The sequence below is a fragment of the Heterodontus francisci genome, chromosome 26, assembly GCF_036365525.1.
Source record: "Heterodontus francisci isolate sHetFra1 chromosome 26, sHetFra1.hap1, whole genome shotgun sequence".
NCBI classification, from domain to species: Eukaryota; Metazoa; Chordata; class Chondrichthyes; order Heterodontiformes; family Heterodontidae; genus Heterodontus; species Heterodontus francisci.
The window spans coordinates 40,910,922-40,928,335 of record NC_090396.1 but is presented as its reverse complement, the minus strand read 5'-3'; the positions used below and the strand labels follow the sequence as shown (position 1 = coordinate 40,928,335).

At 45.9% G+C, this 17,414-nt stretch overlaps 1 protein-coding gene across 2 annotated transcripts in view; it reads right to left on the bottom strand.

Moving 5' to 3' along the window:
• Positions 1-16,790, bottom strand: part of LOC137384285 (T-cell antigen CD7-like) — a 36,845-nt gene extending 20,055 nt beyond the window's left edge. Inside the window, exons 1-2 of one of the 2 annotated variants that reach the window (XM_068058093.1) lie at positions 16,624-16,789; positions 13,510-13,678 (exon numbers count right to left, since the gene is read on the bottom strand). Coding sequence is in view for 1 of the 2 variants with exons in the window: in XM_068058091.1 (XP_067914192.1) it covers positions 16,624-16,690 (67 nt within the window). In the remaining variant the exon portion in view is untranslated. Of the gene's footprint in view, positions 1-13,509; positions 13,679-16,623 lie in introns of both variants that reach the window. The other variant, XM_068058091.1, reaches the window with a different exon arrangement.
• Between the last annotated feature and the right edge of the window lie 624 nt (positions 16,791-17,414).

Genomic DNA, 17,414 nt, shown 5'->3' with positions numbered 1-17,414 from the left:
ATGTGGTGCCAATCAAACGGGTTGCTTTGTCCTGGATGGTGTTGAGCTTTTTGAGTGTTGTTGGAGCTGCACCCATCCAGGCAAGTGGAGAGTATTCCACCACACTCCTGACTTGTGCCTTGTAGATGATGGACAGGCTTTGGGGAGTCAGGAGGTGAGTTACTCGCCTCAGGATTCCTAGCCTCTGACCTGCTCTTGTAGCCACGGTATTTATATGGCTACTCCAGTTCAGTTTCCGGTCAACGGTAACCCCTAGGATGTTGATAGTGGGGGACTCAGCGATGGCAATGCCTTTGAATGTCAAGGGGAGATGGTTAGATCCTGTTAGATCTTGTTGGAGATGGTCATTGCCTGGCACTTGTGTGGTGCAAATGTTACTTGCCACTTATCAGCCTAAGCCTGGATATTGTCCAGGTCTTGCTGAATTTCTACACAGACTGCTTCAGTATTTGAGGAGTCGCGAATGGTGCTGAACATTCTGCAATCATCAGCGCACATCCCCACTTTGGACCTTATGATTGAAGGAAGATCATTGATGAAGCAGTTGAAGATGATTGGGCCGAGGACACTACCCTGAGGAAATCCTGCAGTGATGTCCTAGAGCTCAGATGATTGACCTCCAACAACCACAGCCATCTTCCTTTGTGCTAGGTATAACAGCAACCAGCAGAGAGTTTTCCCCCTGATTCCCATTGACTCCAGTTTTGCTGGGGCTGCTTGATGCCATACTCGGTCAAATGCTGCCTTGATGTCAAGGACAGTCACTCTCACCTCATCTCTTGAGTTCAGCTCATTTGTCCATGTTTGAACCAAGGCTGTAATGAGCTCAGGAACTGAGTGGCCCTGGCGGAACCCAAACTGAGCATCACTGAGCAGGTTATTGCTAAGCAAATGCTGCTTGATGGCACTGTTGATGACACCTTCCATCACTTTACTGATGATTGAGAGTAGAATGATGGGGCGGTAATTGGCTCGGTTGGACCTGTCCTGCTTTTTGTGTACAGGACATACCTGGGCAATTTTGCACATTGCAGGGTAGATGCCAGTGTTGTAGCTATACTGGAACAGCTTGGCTAGGGATGCGGCAAGTTCTGGAGCACAGGTCTTCAGTAATATTGCCGGAATATTGTCAGAACCCATAGCCTTTGCAGTATTCAGTGCCTTCAGTCGTTTCTTGATATCACACAGAGTGAATCGAATTGGCTGAAGTCTGTCATCTGTGATGCTGGGGACTTCAGGAGGTAGCCAAGATGGATCATCAACTCGGCACTTCTGGCTGAAGATTGTTGCAAATGCATCTGCCTTTTCTTTCGGACTGATGTGCTGGGCTCCCCCATCATTGAGGATGGGGATATTTGTGGAGCCACCTCCTCCAGTTAGTTGTTTAATTGTCCACCATCATTCACAGCTGGATGTGGCAGGACTGCAGAGTTTAGATCTGATCTGCTGGTTGTGGGATCGCTTAGCTCTGTCTATTGCATGTTGCTTATGCAGTTTGGCATGCAAGTAGTCCTGTGTTGTAGCTTCACCAGGTTGACACCTCAGCACCTGGTGCTGCTCCTGGCATGCCCTCCTGCACTCTTCACTGAACCAGGATTGGTCTCCTGGCTTGATGGTAATGGTAGAGTGGGGGTTATGCTGGGCCATGAGGTTACAGATTGTGGTTAAGTACAATTCTGCTGCTGCAGATGACCCACAGCGCTTCATGGATGCCCAGTTTTGCATTGCTAGATCTGTTCGAAATCTATCCCACTTAGCACGGTGATAGTACCACACAACACGATGGATGGTCCTCAATGTGAAGGCTGGGCTTCGTCTCCACAATGGCTGTACGGTGGTCACTCCTACCAATACAGTCATGGACAGAAGCATCTGCGGCAGGCAGATTGGTGAGGACAAGGTCAAGTATGTTTTTCCCTCGTGTTGGTTCCCCCACCACCTGCCGCAGACCCAGTCTAGCAACTATGTCCTTTAGGACTCGGCCAGCTCGGTCAGTAGTGGTGCAACCAAGCCACTCTTGGTGATGGACATTGAAGTCCCCCACCCAGAGTACATTTTGTGCCCTTGCCAGCCTCAGTGCTTCCTCCAAGTGGTGTTCAACATGAAGGAGTACTGACTCATCAGCTGAGGGAGGGTGATAGGTGGTAATCAGTAGGAGGTTACCTTGCCCATGTTTGACCTGATGCCATGAGACTTCATGGGGTGGGGAGTCAATGTTGAGGACTGCCAGGGCAACTCCTTCCCTACTGTAGACCACTGTCCCGCCAACTCTGCTGGGTCTGTCTTGCCAGTGGGAAAGGACAAACCCAGGGATAGTGATTGCAGTGTCTGGGACATTGTCTGTAAGGTATGATTCCGTGAGTATGACTATGTCAGTTGTTGCTTGACTAGTCTGTGGGACAGCTCTCCCAACTTTGGCACAAGCCCCCAGATGTTAGTAAGGACAACTTTGCAGGGTCGACAGGGCTGGGTTTGCCGTTGTCGTTTCCGGTGCCTAGGTCGATGCCGGGTGGTCCGTAGCGGTTAGGTACAACTGAGTGGCTTACTAGGCCATTTCAGAGGGCATGTAAGAGTTAACCACATTGCTGTGGGTCTGGAGTCACATGTAGGCCAGACCAGGTAAGAACCGCAGATTTCCTTCCCTAAAGGACATTAGTGAACCAGATAGGGTTTTACAACAATCGACAATGGTTTCATGGCCATTAGACTAGCTTTTAATTCCAGATTTATTAATTAAATTCAAATTCCACCTTCTGCTGTGGTGGGATTCGAACCCATGTCTCCAGATCAATATGCTGGGTCTCTGGGTTACTAGTCCAGTGATAATACCACTACGCCACCGCCTCCCCTAAAGAGCAGAGGTGTAGAAAGAAGTGATCATTATGTGTAATCTCAAACATTTCATATTGCTGGAAAAAGAAGGCTGCCTTGCAACAGCTGAGAGACTAGGGGCTAAAAATTTGATTAGGCCTGTTAGAGGGCACAGGGATCACAATCTGCAAGTACCCCACACCCGGTCACGATGATCCACGTGGCACGCAAATTTCATGCTGCTTGCTCACCTCAATGATAGTGGCTTGCAGCCCCATGTGGAATACATTGCTGAATGGCTGCACGCTTTGCAGGAGGCCCAGGTGCATGCGTGGCGAACATGACTAACAACTAGTCTGTACTCCTTAAAAGCAGCCTGCCCCTCTCAAAGGGGAGGTGCATTCAAGCTGCAGCAGCTGGTGGAACTGATTGTTAAAGTCTTTGAAGGAAGGAACAAGTCAGAAAAATGGAACAACAGGTCAGAGAGAGGGCTTCCAAGTTCTCTGCTCGGGCCCTGGAGGTGTTAGACCAGGAGGTTAAAAGGAGGAGAGAGGTTATGGTTCCTCGGGGGCCAGGAGGCCCTGCATGTATACAGTGCGAAGGGAATGGGAGCAGACAGCCAGGGAGGTGAATTCCAAGAGCTGGCCCGTAGAACCTGGCTGCAGTGCCAGAAAAAGTTCAGTAACTTCACAAGTGGCCAAGGTCAGTAATGCATCTTCCAAAGACATCTCCTATCCACTGCACCAGCAACCTCTCACACTACTTAATGCACCACAGCTCAATCTTCAGCAATCAGCAATTGTGCCTAAAATTCAGATGCTCCACCTCACTCTCACACTGCTGCAAGCTTCACAACCACATCTTGCTGTTTCCACATACTTCCAGCAATTGAGCCATGACAGGCACATCACCCAAACACATTGCAACACATTCACGGACACTCTCCCTCTATCTTGCAGGGCAAGGTGGCACATAACAGGAAGGAGCAGCAGGGAACTGGCAGGGAACAGGCATGCCTGCATCTCCAGCCCCTTGTGGAGGAGACGGTGCTCCGCATTATAGGCCGGCAGTGACTGAGGCTACTGCATCCATTGCCGGTGAGAACATTCAGGATGGCAGTGTGTTCCTGCCTTGTGTACCTTCTCAAATCCTACCTCACCCTCATCCTCATCCTGCAATCTGCTGTGAAGTGCAAGCGACAGATGGTGTGACAATGAACCTCTTGTTTTGAACACCACCCCCTTCCTTCAGCCTAACCCTCCCTTTCTGCATTTCTGCTTTCAGATGCCCAAGAACTGCCACATGGCCAGTCACTGTAGCCTGACAATGAAAGGTAGGAGCAAGAGGATACATCTGATGAAGAAGCATCGTCTCTGAATCTGACACCAGCAGTTCAGATACTGACACTTACTACACTTTAGAGCACAGCTTAGAGGTGGCGTCAGCTCGTGGTGAGTCACTGGGCATGAGTGGGCTGTAGTCAGGCCAGGAGGAAAGGATCACCTATGCCGATGAAGGGTCACTGACCCGAAACGTTAACTCTGCTTCTCTTTCCACAGATGCTGCCAGACCTGCTGAGTGGTTCCAGCATTTCTTGTTTTTATTTCAGATTTCCAGCATCCGCAGTATTTTGCTTTTATATCACCTATGCCTGATCCCCAGAGGGCAAGTTTGCAGACAGGTTTTGTTACAAATGACTCGGATAAGGATTCCGATGGGTTGGTACACAGGAGAATGCTGATGGGCACACAGAAATGTTGGTTCATAGACAGGTCTGCCAGAGATCATGTTATCACTGTTAAGGAACATTGAAGAGTCCAGCTCCAACTTGACACAGAGCTTTGTGCAGAGCTTGGGGCCCATCCTTTTCAGCATTGAAGTGGTGGCCAACTCCATGACATCACTTACAGACTTAGCCATGATGCTGTACCTGCTGGCTGATGTCTCAGTTTCTATCACAGCACAGGCAGAAGCCACCCAACATTTAAGTGCTGCAGTGGAAGCTCAGACTGAGGCTCAGATTCCAGTGCTCACAGGGGCTTACAGGGTCACACAGCAGTCCAGCAATCTGTTCTCCAGCAGATTACCAGGATGAGGTACCACCTCAAGGGAGTGGCAGTGGATCAGGATGACAGCATTCGTGCTCCCACCACTGCCACTCCACCAGTGCCCTTGCTGTTCCCTCTCAGCCAGCCAGCCCAGACTGCTGCTGCCCAGGCCAAGGTGAGTTCTGAAGCTGAGCCCTCAAGGCCCAGAGCTGCTTGAGGTCATCCTCCAAGATCATCTGCAATTTCCCTCAATGAAAGTCAGCAGCTTTCCACCAGCCATGGGGTAACACTGCATAGCAGCACTAGGCCAGGCAAAGACTCCTGTAAGATTTAGGAAATGCACAAGGGTGCACGGTTCAATTTGTATGTATTATAGGAAGTGTTGTTGGATAAAATTGTTATGGAAAGGTATTTTGTGGTGTCATTTATTTCAGGGCTTTGGCTCAGAGGGTGCTGTAATGGTCCATAGTAGTGTGATGGAAAAGTAAGGAATTGTGGAGCAATGGTGATGTGAGAATGAGATTTTAGGGGAACTGGAGTCAGATTAGTCACTCACAGACGGTCTGATCATAGCAAGGGCTCCCAGATGCCTCCTCCCTTTCTCCTCCTCCAGAGATCCAGGCTGAAGAGCTGACTGTAAGGGCAGCACCCTCATTGAACAAGATTGTGGAGTATGAAGCAGACCGCCATGATATGGAAGAAATTCCCTGGCAAGTACTGGAGTGCTTCCCCTGAGTTGTCTGGCATTGGAACCATTGTTTTAGACCGTTGATGGCTTGCTCCATGACGTTCCAGATGGCAGAATGGTTCTTGATGTTCACATGCTGTTCATGTGTGCTTGGGTAGTGGAACGGAGTCATGAGCCATGTATAGAGCGCATAGCCCTTGCCACCAAACAGTCAGCCTCTAGTTCATTGTGGTGGCTCAAATATGGCAGGAACTGCTGACTGGCACAGAATGAAAATGTTGTGGCTGCTGCCGGGATTCTGAGCATTCACAGACATGATGCACTGTGCAATGTTGCACATTAAGGGAGTGATAGACCTTGCGGTTCTGGCACATTCCCCATTAATATGTGCCTCCTGTTGTACCACGTGCATGCAGTTGATGGCTCCCTGCACCACTGGGAATCCCGCTACCCTGGCAAAGCCACGTGCCCACTCCTTCTGCTTCTCTCTGCTTAGAGAGAAGACTATTAAATTCCCTCTCCTGGTGTACATCGCCTCTGTCACTTCCCTGATTCAGCAATGCATTGCGAACTGTCATATGTTTGCACTGTCACCTGCTCCCACTTGGAAGGATCTGCTTGCATAGCAATTGAGGGCCACAGTGATCTTGATGACCATTGGTATTGCTGTCCACACCCTGCTCTGTGGCTGTAGTCTGGTTGGAGGAGGTGGCACAGTTCAATGGCCACATCCTTGGTGAATCAAAGTTGCCTCAGACACTGCTCCTGGCTAAGGTGCAGGTCGGAGAAGTGCTCCCTGAAGACACTAGCTGGGTAAGGCCTTCTATTTAGAGCCTTCTTCCTGCTCCCTTGGTGCACAGCCTCCCTACTCTGCTTCCTGTGCTCCATTAACTAGCGCTGCAGTCCAAGAGTGACTGCAACTATAGCCCCCATGAGTGATAGCAGGCCTTCTGCTGACAGGCCTTCAAAGTCCTCAGAACTCCTTGGAAAAATCCAGCAACACTGCCTTCTGACTCCACCATTCAATAAGATCATGACTGATCTGATCATGGCATCAACTCCACTTTCCTGCCTGCCCTCTATAACCTTTAACTCCCTTGTAGATCAAAAATTTGTCTAACTCAGCCTTGAATATATTCAATGACAGCCTCCACTGTTCTCTGGGGAACTTAATTCCAAAGATTAATGACCCTCCAAGAGAAGAAATTCCTCCTCTCATCTCTGTCTAAATTGGGAGACCTTTATGCACCCTAGCTCTAGATTTCCCCACAAAGGAAAACATCCACAGCATCTCCTCTGTCAAGCCCCCACAGAATCTTATATGTTTCAATAAGATCACCTTTCCTTCTAACTCCAATGAGTATAGACCCAACCTGCTCAACCTTCCCTCACAAGGCAACCTCTTCATCCCAGGAATCAACCTAGTGAACCTTTTCTGAACTGCCTCCAATGCAAGTACACCCTCCCTTAAATAAGATCAAAACTGTACGCTGTACTCTAGGTGCGGTCTAACCAATATCCTGTACAGTTGTAGCAAGGCTTCCCTACTTTTATACTCCATCCCCCTTGCAATAAAGGCCAACATTCCATTTGCCTTCATAATTACTTGCTATGCTTGCATGCTGACTTTTTGTGATTCATATACAAGGTCACCCAGATCCCTCTGTACTGCAGCATTCTGTAGTCGCTCTCAATTTAAATAATATTCTGCTTTTCTATTCTTCCAACCAAAGTGGATAACCTCACATTTTCCCACGTTATACTCCAGCTGTCAAATATTTGCCCACTCACGTAACCTATCTTTTTTCCTTATCAGACTCTTCATGGCCTCCTCACCGCTGCCTTTCTCACCTTCTTTGCGTCATCAGCAAATTTGGCAAAAATAGACTGTGTCCCTTCATTCAAGTCAATAATATAGATTATAAATAGTTGAGGCCCCAGCACTGATCCCTGTGGCACCCCAATAGTTACAGTTTGCCATCCTGAAAATGACCCATTTATTCCAAAATTCTGTTCCCTGTTACTTAGCCAGTCCTCTATCCACGATAATGTATTACACCCAAAACCATGAGCTATTAACGTGTGCATTAAGATTGCTTCACAAACCACTGACCACCTCCAGGCGCGTATCCATTGTCTCTCGAGATAAGGAGGCCCAAAAGAAGATTTTATGTGGCACCTTATTGAATGCTTTTTGGAAATCCAAATACACTACATATGTTGGTTCACTACATCTACTGTTCAGCTGAGACTGTTTAAGAGAGGACGTTAACAGGACCTGCAAGGTCCAAATTCACAGATCGGGCGAACAATTAGCATTTGATGCTGAGTCACATTACAATCTACCCACTCTGCATGCTTTGCATCGCACGGCATGCCTACACTAGCGCCGTTCCAAGCATGGCCCCTGTAATACCAACAACAGTGGTGCTATGGAGCCAAATTTTGCAGCCCTAGGTGCCAATTCACCCCATCACTTCGAGGGTGGCATGGTTAGGGCATTTGCTAAGGGTAGTAATGTTGACTGACAGCTCAGTGGGTTAAACCCGCTTCATCTCACAGATTTAAGGCAGTGGACAAAAACATTTTCTTGGTGCTTTCTCTCTCCCTCAAGCCACAGAGGAAACAAAGTGCGAGCAAATCTGAATGTTAAAATGGTTCTGAATCAGCTAGCTTTGTATAGCTTAGCTTTGGAAGGTCCCTATGTTTAGTTAATAAGTTGTGTCTTTATACTTTTCCATAACTGAGGCAAATAACAAATTGGCTGTCCTCACTGTAAAAACTGTATACATTCATTCATTCAATAAATTTGATATAAAGTAAACCAGTTGATGACTTCAAATTGTGCCTCGTAGTAAGCAACCTATTGCACCATGGACATTTGACAAAATTATTGATTCAGCCACAGACCTAAGGGCAATTGATCTGTATATAAAGAATATATCTAATCTAATGCCATCGAAACACATTACAATTTTTGTCTTACACAGGGGGCCGGAGAGACAATTTCGGAAAGATAAAGACATTAAAAATTTATCTTGCTATCACTCAAAACAACAACAAAGGTGCATTTTTGTGGAGACAATTTAAATGAGAAGACTAATTTATTGACTTACTTTCTGGTCACTACGTTGGACACCGATTAGTGAGATACCGAGCATTTTTTTGCTTCCACAAGTATTCAATGTTTGCCTGCATACTTGTTGGAGTATGTGGAGTATTCCAGATACATGTCCATTGTCAGGAATGATCTTGATTGCTCTCTTTCCCACTTCACTCTCTCTGTGCCTGTCCGTCTCTCTCTCTCTCTCTCTGTCGCTCTCTCCCCCTCCATCTCTGTGTCATCTCCCCTCGCTCTCTGCCCCTTTTCTCTCTCTCTGCCCTCTTTCTCTGCACTGTCTCTCCCCTCTCTCTCCCCTTTCTCTTCCTCTCTCTCCCTCCCTCTCTCCTCTCTCTCTATCCTCTCTCTCACCCCTCTCTCTGTTCCTCTCTCTCCCCCTCCCCTCTCTCTACCCTCTCTCTCCTCTCTCACTCTCTTTCCTCCTCTCTTTCTACCCCTTCCCTCTCTCTCTCCCCCCCCTCTCTCTCTCCCCCTGTCTCTACCCTCGCTGTCTCTCTTCCCCATCTCCCCTCTCTCTCTTTCCCCTTTCCCCACTCTCTCCCCCCTCTCTCTCTCCTCTCTGCACCTTCTCTCTCTACTCTCCTCCCTCTCTGCCCCTCTCTCTCCCTCTGACCCTCTCTGCCCCTATTCCCTCCCTGCCCCTTCTCTCTCTGCTCCCTGCCCTCTCTGCACCTCTCTCTCCCTCTGCCCCCTCTCTGCCCCTCTCTCTTTCTGCCCCTTCTTTCTGCTCCCCTCTCACTCTACTCCCCCCTCTCTCTGCCCTCCTCTCTCTATCTGCCCTCCTCTTTCTCTCTCTCTTTGCCTCCCCTCTCCCTCCCCCTCTCCCATCCTCCCTCTCTCTCCCTCCCTCTCTCCCTCTCTCTCCCTCCCTCTCTCTCTCCCTCCCCCTCTCTCCTCCTCTCCCTCCCTCTCTCTCCCCATTCTCTCTCTCCTTCCCTCTCTCCCTCCCTGCATCTCTCTTTCCCTCTCCCTTCCTCTCTTCCTCCCTCTCCCTCCCTCTCTCTCCCTCCTTGTATCCCTCCTTCCTTCCCTCTCTCTCTCCCTCCCTCTCTCCCTCACCCTCCCTCCCTCTCTCGTCCACCCTCTCCTCTCTCTCCCACCCTTCCTCCCTCTCCCTCCCTCCCTCTCCCTTCCCCTCTCTCTCCCCCCTCTCCCTGTCTCCCTCTCTCAGTCCCACTTTCACCCACTCTCTGTCCCTCCACCCTCTCTCTCTCTCTCTCTCTCTCCCTCTTTCTCTCCCTTCCTCCCTCTCTCTCTCTCTGCCCCCCTCTCCTTCCCTCTCTCTGCCCCCCTCCCCTTTCCCCGATCCCCTCCCTCCCTTATTGTGTCCTTCTGTCCCTCTGTCTCTGACAATTGCAGCGAGCAGGTGCACTCAGCATTGTGATTGTTCCGTTTTTTAAAAAATCGCAGCTGTCAGTTTCACAGATAACATGTGGTGGGCTTTAAAAAAAATTGTAACCCGCTGGAAAACTTGTCCATAGATCACTAAAGGCAGCAGCACAGGTAGATAAGGTGGTTGGGAAGGCATATGGGATACTTGCCTTTTTAAGCCGAGGCATAGAATATAAGAGCAGGGAGGTTATGATGGAGCTATATAAAATGCTAATTAGGCCACAGCTGGAGTACAGTGTACAGTTCTGGGCACCACACTGTAGGAAGGATGTGATTGCACTGGAGAGGGTGCAGAGGAGATTCACCAGGATGTTGCCTGGGCTGGAGCATTTCAGCTAAGAGAGACTGAAAAGGCTAGGGTTGTTTTTCTTGGAGCAGAGAAGGCTGAGGGGGGACATAATTGAGCTGTACAAGATTATGAGGGGCAATGATAGGTTAGATAGAAGGAAACTTTTTCCCTTAGCAGCGGGGTCAAGAACCAGGGGGCATAGATTTAAGGTAAAGGGCAGAAGGTTTAGGGGAGATTTGAGAAAACATTTTTTCACCCAGAGGGTGGGTGGAATCTGGAACGCACTGCCTGAAGAGGTGGTGGAGGCAGGAACCCTCACAACATTTAAGTAAGTATTTAGACGAACACTTGAAACGCCATAGCATACAGGGCTATGGGCCAAGTGCAGGAATATGGGATTAGGATAGTTGGGTGTTGGATGGCTGGCACAGACACGATGGGCCAAAGGGCCTGTTTCTGTGCTGTATAACTCTATGACTCTAAAACTCCGAACTTGTCCGCATTGGAAGCTCTGGACCCGCTCTAAACACATGTCAGCTATGAAACTGATAGCTGCGATTTTTTGTTAAAAACTGACTGGTTAAAAGAAGAAGCCAATGGGAAATTTCGCATCCCTGAAATTACCAGTCACGGACTCCAAAATGTTTACCAATGACACTGGTGTCCATGCATGGGCATGTTGCGGACCCCTGCTTATCTGCCTGTCTTCCAGAAACAAAAGAACACAAGTAGCAGCACTAATTATATTTCAGTGACCACTATATCTTCCTTGTGTTATGCTATCGTTTAATGAGATATTTGGGTAATAAAATTCACATTGCAGTTTGTAGCGAATACTAGGGACCCAATTTTAAGTCAGGATGGGACTGTTCTGTGTGCGGGGCCTGAGCGAGTAACAAGATCACGTGTCGAGAACTGGAGAGATTTTAATTCCCAAGGCCTTATTTCTAGATCCAGGCCCCAATTCCCAACCGAACCCAGCAAAATCACTGACTTGCCAAAGGGAGGGAGGAGAAATGTAGGCATCAGGTCACTGCCAGGACCCACAGGAATGATGATTCCTGGCAATCAGTTAAGTGGTGCAGGGTGGGGCAATTAGGGCAATGGGGGTTGGTTGAACAACCCCACTCCTCCTGGCCTCACATGGAAAACTAAAAAACAAAAACAAACTATAACTTATTTGCCTGGACTTCTTATTTATTTAGAGATACAGCACTGAAACGGGCCCACCGAGTCTGTGCTGACCAAGAACCACCCATTTATACTAATCCTACAGTAATCCCATACCACTTACCTACACTAGGGGCAATTTCTAATGGCCAATTTATCTATCACCTGTAAGTCTTTGGCAGTGGGATGAAACCAGAGCACCCGGTGAAAACCCACACAGTCATAGGGACAACTTACAAACTCCGCACAGGCAGTACCTAGAATTGAACCTGGGTCCCTGGAGCTGTGAGGCTGCAGTGCTAACCACTGCGCCACTGTGGCCCACAATCCAGTTGCCAATAGGTTTAGCCTGTTATGTTAGTCATTATTGATTCCCTGCTCAGGCCTCTAGTTAAATTAGTAGATTGGGCCTGAGTATATCATCAGAACTTGATTTGCATATTTAAAATGACGCAGCTAGCTTGGGGCAATTAGCGTTGGACAATAATTGCTAACTTTGTCAGTGATGCCCTTATCCAAAAAGTTCATTTTAAAAATTCATTTTGCTTATGCCTTTGTGATCTGCTTATACTCCCCCTGTTATATATGTATATATTGTTATACTATCTGTAAAGTTTTAGGAACTAATTGGCTAGGAACCAGTTGTTATGTGTAAGTCTTCCAGTGGGGGGGGGGCCTCATTCATGGCTATACTGGGGAGTCATGTTATATGTAACACAAAACCCAGTTCACCCAGGTTCTACAGCCAGAGCATGGTGCTAGAATTAACAAGACTGACTCCAGCCTTTTCCAAATTTAAAGTGTGATTTCTTTCCAACATCTGGGAGCCAGAAACAACATAAAGGTGAAATATGGTGGCAGTGAGTGTCTGTGAGTAAACCTAAAAAATGTTTTAAAGCATCAGATTGAGAAAAGTGACCTAAATTAGTGCCAGAGACAGACAGAAAATCTAAGTGACTTGTGCGAAAACTCTGAAACAAAAAGATCGAAATGTCAGCTGGGCCCATAATGAAATGGGAGCTGATGATGTCGTAGAGGCATTTGAGAAGTTTAAACAAAAGTGCAATTTGGCATTCAGTAGTTTCCTAAAAGGCACTAGTGAAGAGGAGAGGGTCAGCTATATCCTTCTGTGGGACAGCTGGGACCTAAGCAAAGAGGACAGCAGAAACCCAGACAAAATTTTTGAAAGATTCAGCACCCATCTCCAGCCAAAATCAAATCCTCGGATGTACTGATATGAATTTCAAGGTCTCAGACAGGAACTAGGTGAGCCTATTGACAATTTTGTAGCAAGATCGAAAAATGCAGCCAAAGAATGTAAATTTAAGGACACAGATGAACGGCTGATAGATCATTTGGGGTTCTGCATATCCTGAAGTATAGAAAGCTCTAATCGGACAGGACAAGCTCACAATATCGCAGGCTGTAGACACTGCCAGATCACACGAAGCCACGAGCAGACAAATGAAGACTCTGACCTCCCAAATGGCTAGCCTCAGTTAAACCAAGAGACAGGCAGCAGGGTCGATGCAGTGAAACAACAACTATAGAATGTACACCAAACAGAGAGAAAGACTTGAGAGCCACAACAATAATCTCAGCAGTACAAGTTCTGTTCGCTGAGCAAGGGATTCCTGAAAGGTTAATATGTGATAATGGCACCCAATTTACAACCAGAAAATTTAAGGAATTCGTTGACCAGTATGGGTTCAACACCATCACCTCATCACCACACGGATTTGTAGAAAGACACGTCCAGATGGTCAAAGGAACACTTTTGAAATGTCAAGAGATGAAGGAAGACCCAAACCTGGCCTTATTGTCACTTCAATCCACACCTCTCAAGGCTGACATAAAATCACCTGCAGAGCTGTTAAATGGAAGAAAATATAAGACAACTCTGCCAAGCAAAATACATCCTTCAAGTGACCAGGAGGAAGTAAGACAACAATTCACTGAAGCACAGGTAAGAGGAGAGCTAAATCCCTACCCGAGTTGTTGAAAGGACAAACTGTACATGTACGGGATCCCCAATCATGAAAACCTGGAGCCCAGCAAAAGTTGTTAGTGAAGTTGAGACTCCAAGGTCATATATCATTGAGACCGAAACCGGTAACCAAATGAGAAGGAACAGAACCCATATTCGACTTACACCTGAGCTGGAACAACAGAAAAGACCATCAACAACACCGGAAACATTACCATCCAGTGAGACAGCATTAACAACATCACCAGCAAGTAACACAACATCGCCTGTGCAGCGTGCCAACTCACCACTAAGAGCAACAAGTGCCAAATCTACAAGATGGAGGCACAACATCTTACCACCCATGCGATACTGTAAATATTATTTTTAAAAAGAATACATGCTATAAAAGACTCTAAAAAGGGATTCAGATTATTTCCACAAGTTGGATGATAATCTTCTTTATTTATATTGACAGTTATATTGAGATAGGGGCATTATGTTTTAAAGAAAGAGGGATGTTATGTATATTGTTATATTATCTGTAATGTATTCGGAACAAATTAGCTAGGAACTAGTTGTTATGTGTAAACGTTCCAGTGGGGGGCCTCATTCATGGCTGCACTGGGGAGCCATGTTATATGTAACACAAGACCCAGCTCAACCAGGTTCTACAGCCAGAGCATGGTGCTGGAATAAACAAGACTTACTCCAGCCTTTTCCTAGTTTAAAGTGTGTTTCTTTCCAACATCTGGGAACCAAAAACAACATAAAGACGAACCCCCCCCCCCACCCCCCCCCCACCCCCCATATACTTTGTCTATCCAAGCTGCAGCACAGGCACCCTACTCCCACACAGCTACAAATGACATCCTTGGCCAGTCTCAAGGAGGTGTGCAAGTACAACCTAGTCAAAACTACTTTCTCAATTTACTTCCCATACCCTGCATAGTTCTTCAAACAATTATGGCTGTTGCATTTTTTTTTATTCTTTCATGGGATGTGGGATGTGGGGCATCGCTGGCTAGGCCAGCATTTGTTGCCCAGTCCTAATTGCCCTTGAGAAAGTGGCAGTGAGCTGCCATTTTGAACCGCTGCAGTCCATCTGGTGTGGGTACACCCACAGTGCTGTTAGGAAGGGAGTTCCAGGATTTTGATCTAATGACAGTGAAGGAACGGTGATATAGTTCCAAGTCAAGATGCTATGTGGCTTGGAGAGGAACTTGCAGGTGGTGGTGTTCACATGCATTTGCTGCCCTTGTCCTTCTAGGTGGTAGGGGTCGCAGGTTTGAAAGGTGCTGTCGAAGGAGCCTTGGTAAGTTGCTGCAGTGCATCTTGTATATGGTACACACTGCTGCCACTCTGTGTCGGTGGTGGAGGGAGTGAATGTTTAGGTTGGTGGATGAGGTGCCAATCAAGCGGGCTGCTTTGCCCTCATTGGTGCAAAGCCTCTTGAGTGTTATTGGTGTCGCACTCATCCAGGCAAGTGCAGAATATTCCATCACACTCCTGACTTGTAGATGGTGGACAGGCTTTGGGGAGTCAGGAGGTTAGGTACTCACCACAGAATTCCCAGCTTCTGACCTGCTCTTGTCGTCATAGTATTTATAATAAAATATATAATCCCTGAAAACATGTCAGGCAACAAATATTCTTAAATTTCCACTAAACCGCAGCTTTATGGAAAGATGATAAGCATGTTTGTTCTATGGCCACTTTTAAATGTAACACAGTGTTAGTTATTTTAAGAGATTTGTGCCACTTGTCCAAAAATAGTGTTGGGCTAACTGATGGTGGTTTTGATTTTTCAAAAACACATTTGCTTGGAACTTCAGTTATTGAAGAGAGAGAAATAAAATATTTTTGGTTCAAAATAAAGTGCTTACTCACCTTTAGGATTGCACGTTTAAAAAATCTTGAAAAGGGTTTAATAGGCACGGAGACACTGAAAATATTTACAGTTTTTCAAATTATACTCTGTTTTTGCTTTAATGTATAATCTGCAATAGGTGTTTGGACTGAACTTCTAATCACATATTCAGTGAGGAAAACCTAAATATGTTTTAGCATCTGCATGAAAAAAAATGTGTTTCAATAATTCTTTGTAGGCACTGCTGTTGTGTTCTTTTTCATATACTTCTTGAATTTTCTGATGGATTCAGATGTTTGTTTGATTATCAACTTACTGACAAATTCTGACAGTTATACGGTACAATCAGGCATTTAGTCATAGATATAAAAGATTACATTAGGATTTAAGAAAATATGGTGTCAAAGAAACTGTGAAGTTAATCAAAATTATTTTGAATAGACTTATCAATAAATCTGTGGGAATACACATATGATGTTCATTTGTATTCTCCAAAAATAAGCTTTATTCAACTTCTTTAATCAATAAATGCCAGTTTGAGGGTAAATGAGCTTGACTGTTGAAAAATCTGCTTAGTTTCAGTTGAGTCACTTCAGCTGAAATGCAAATGATTTCTGTGAATTATCGATTGCAGGTTTGAAGTATGGAAAGAATGTTTCATATTCAGTATACGAAAGCTGCTGCTTTAAACCTGCTGAATGTTGTTGTCATATATAATAAGCTAAAAAAGCATCCCTGCCAGGTTTGTTGAAGCAAATCCTAACTTTAAGCTTCTGCACCACACAAAGATTTTCATTTGTTCAGTGCTGTTCTGGCAAGAACTTTTATCTGTAAATAACAATCATTTTAACATTAAAATATTTTTATTTCATCATTCTAAGCTTTAATCAAAATCAGGCTAAAGTTATCACATCACCACATCATAGAACAATCACTTGCATTTCTATAAGTTCCTTCTAAGGTAGAAACATGTCCCAAAGTACTCCGAAGAGGTGTGAGGGAGTTCACCAACAAGTTGAAGAGCAGAGATTAGGAGGAATGATCCAGAACTTGATGAAAGGTAGGTTTTAAGGAGAGTTTTAAAGTTGCTGAGCACTGGAGACAGAGAGGTTGAGGAGGAGAATTTCAACGACAGATTACCTTAGTCTAGTATACTTTATAAAACCGACCTTGAATATTTTCTTTGTACTGAAGAAACACCAGCGTTTGAATTAACATAACACAATTATTAAATATTTGAAAGAGTTCACAGAAAAGCCATTTCCTACCTGTTGCTTTTGCAGAAATCATGAGAAAAAAAAATAACTGAAGAAGCTGGACGCTTTGTGCAGCCATTCTGAATGTTCATAATTTACTTCTGTCAACAATACTTTGGAAAACACTGCTACATCTCTAAATTTCCGCTTAAGTGTCAGTCCAACCCACAGAGCATTAACCACACGTTACAATACATTTCTTTAAAACGCGTGTTGAAAAACACAGTGCTTAATATTCCATACTCTGCTGGTAATTATGCACAAACATTGGTTTGGTGCATTAGCTGGAACCAATCAACAATGTGAGCCATATTTCCACTAAACATAGAATGTGACTGAATGCATGAAACTTAGCTTTAAGAATGTGAAGGTTTGACATCTGCCAAGATGCATTGACCTGCTTCTTTTATGAGGGCAGGAAACATAATTTCATACAATTGTGAAATAGAATGAGTGAAAAAGGCACAGAGCAGCTTATTCTAACTTTCTTGAGTGTTAGTGACCTGCCTAAGGCAGGTCCTCCGCTCATTTCTCCACACCTGGCAGTTTCACGCTTTCCTCTTCAGTTGCTCACAGGAGCCTCCCATTTTCAATTGCAAGTTGCATAACATCTTCATTCTCTTTCTCCCTCTTGGTTTACATCCCTGTAATTTTCCTTCAAACACCTCCTTCAGCAAGAATGCCTTAGAAAATGGCCAATACAATGGCCTCACAGCTCCGGCGACCTGGGTTCAATTCTGGGGACTACCTGTGTGGAGTTTGCAAGTTCTCCCTGTGTCTGCGTGGGTTTCCTCCGGGTGCTC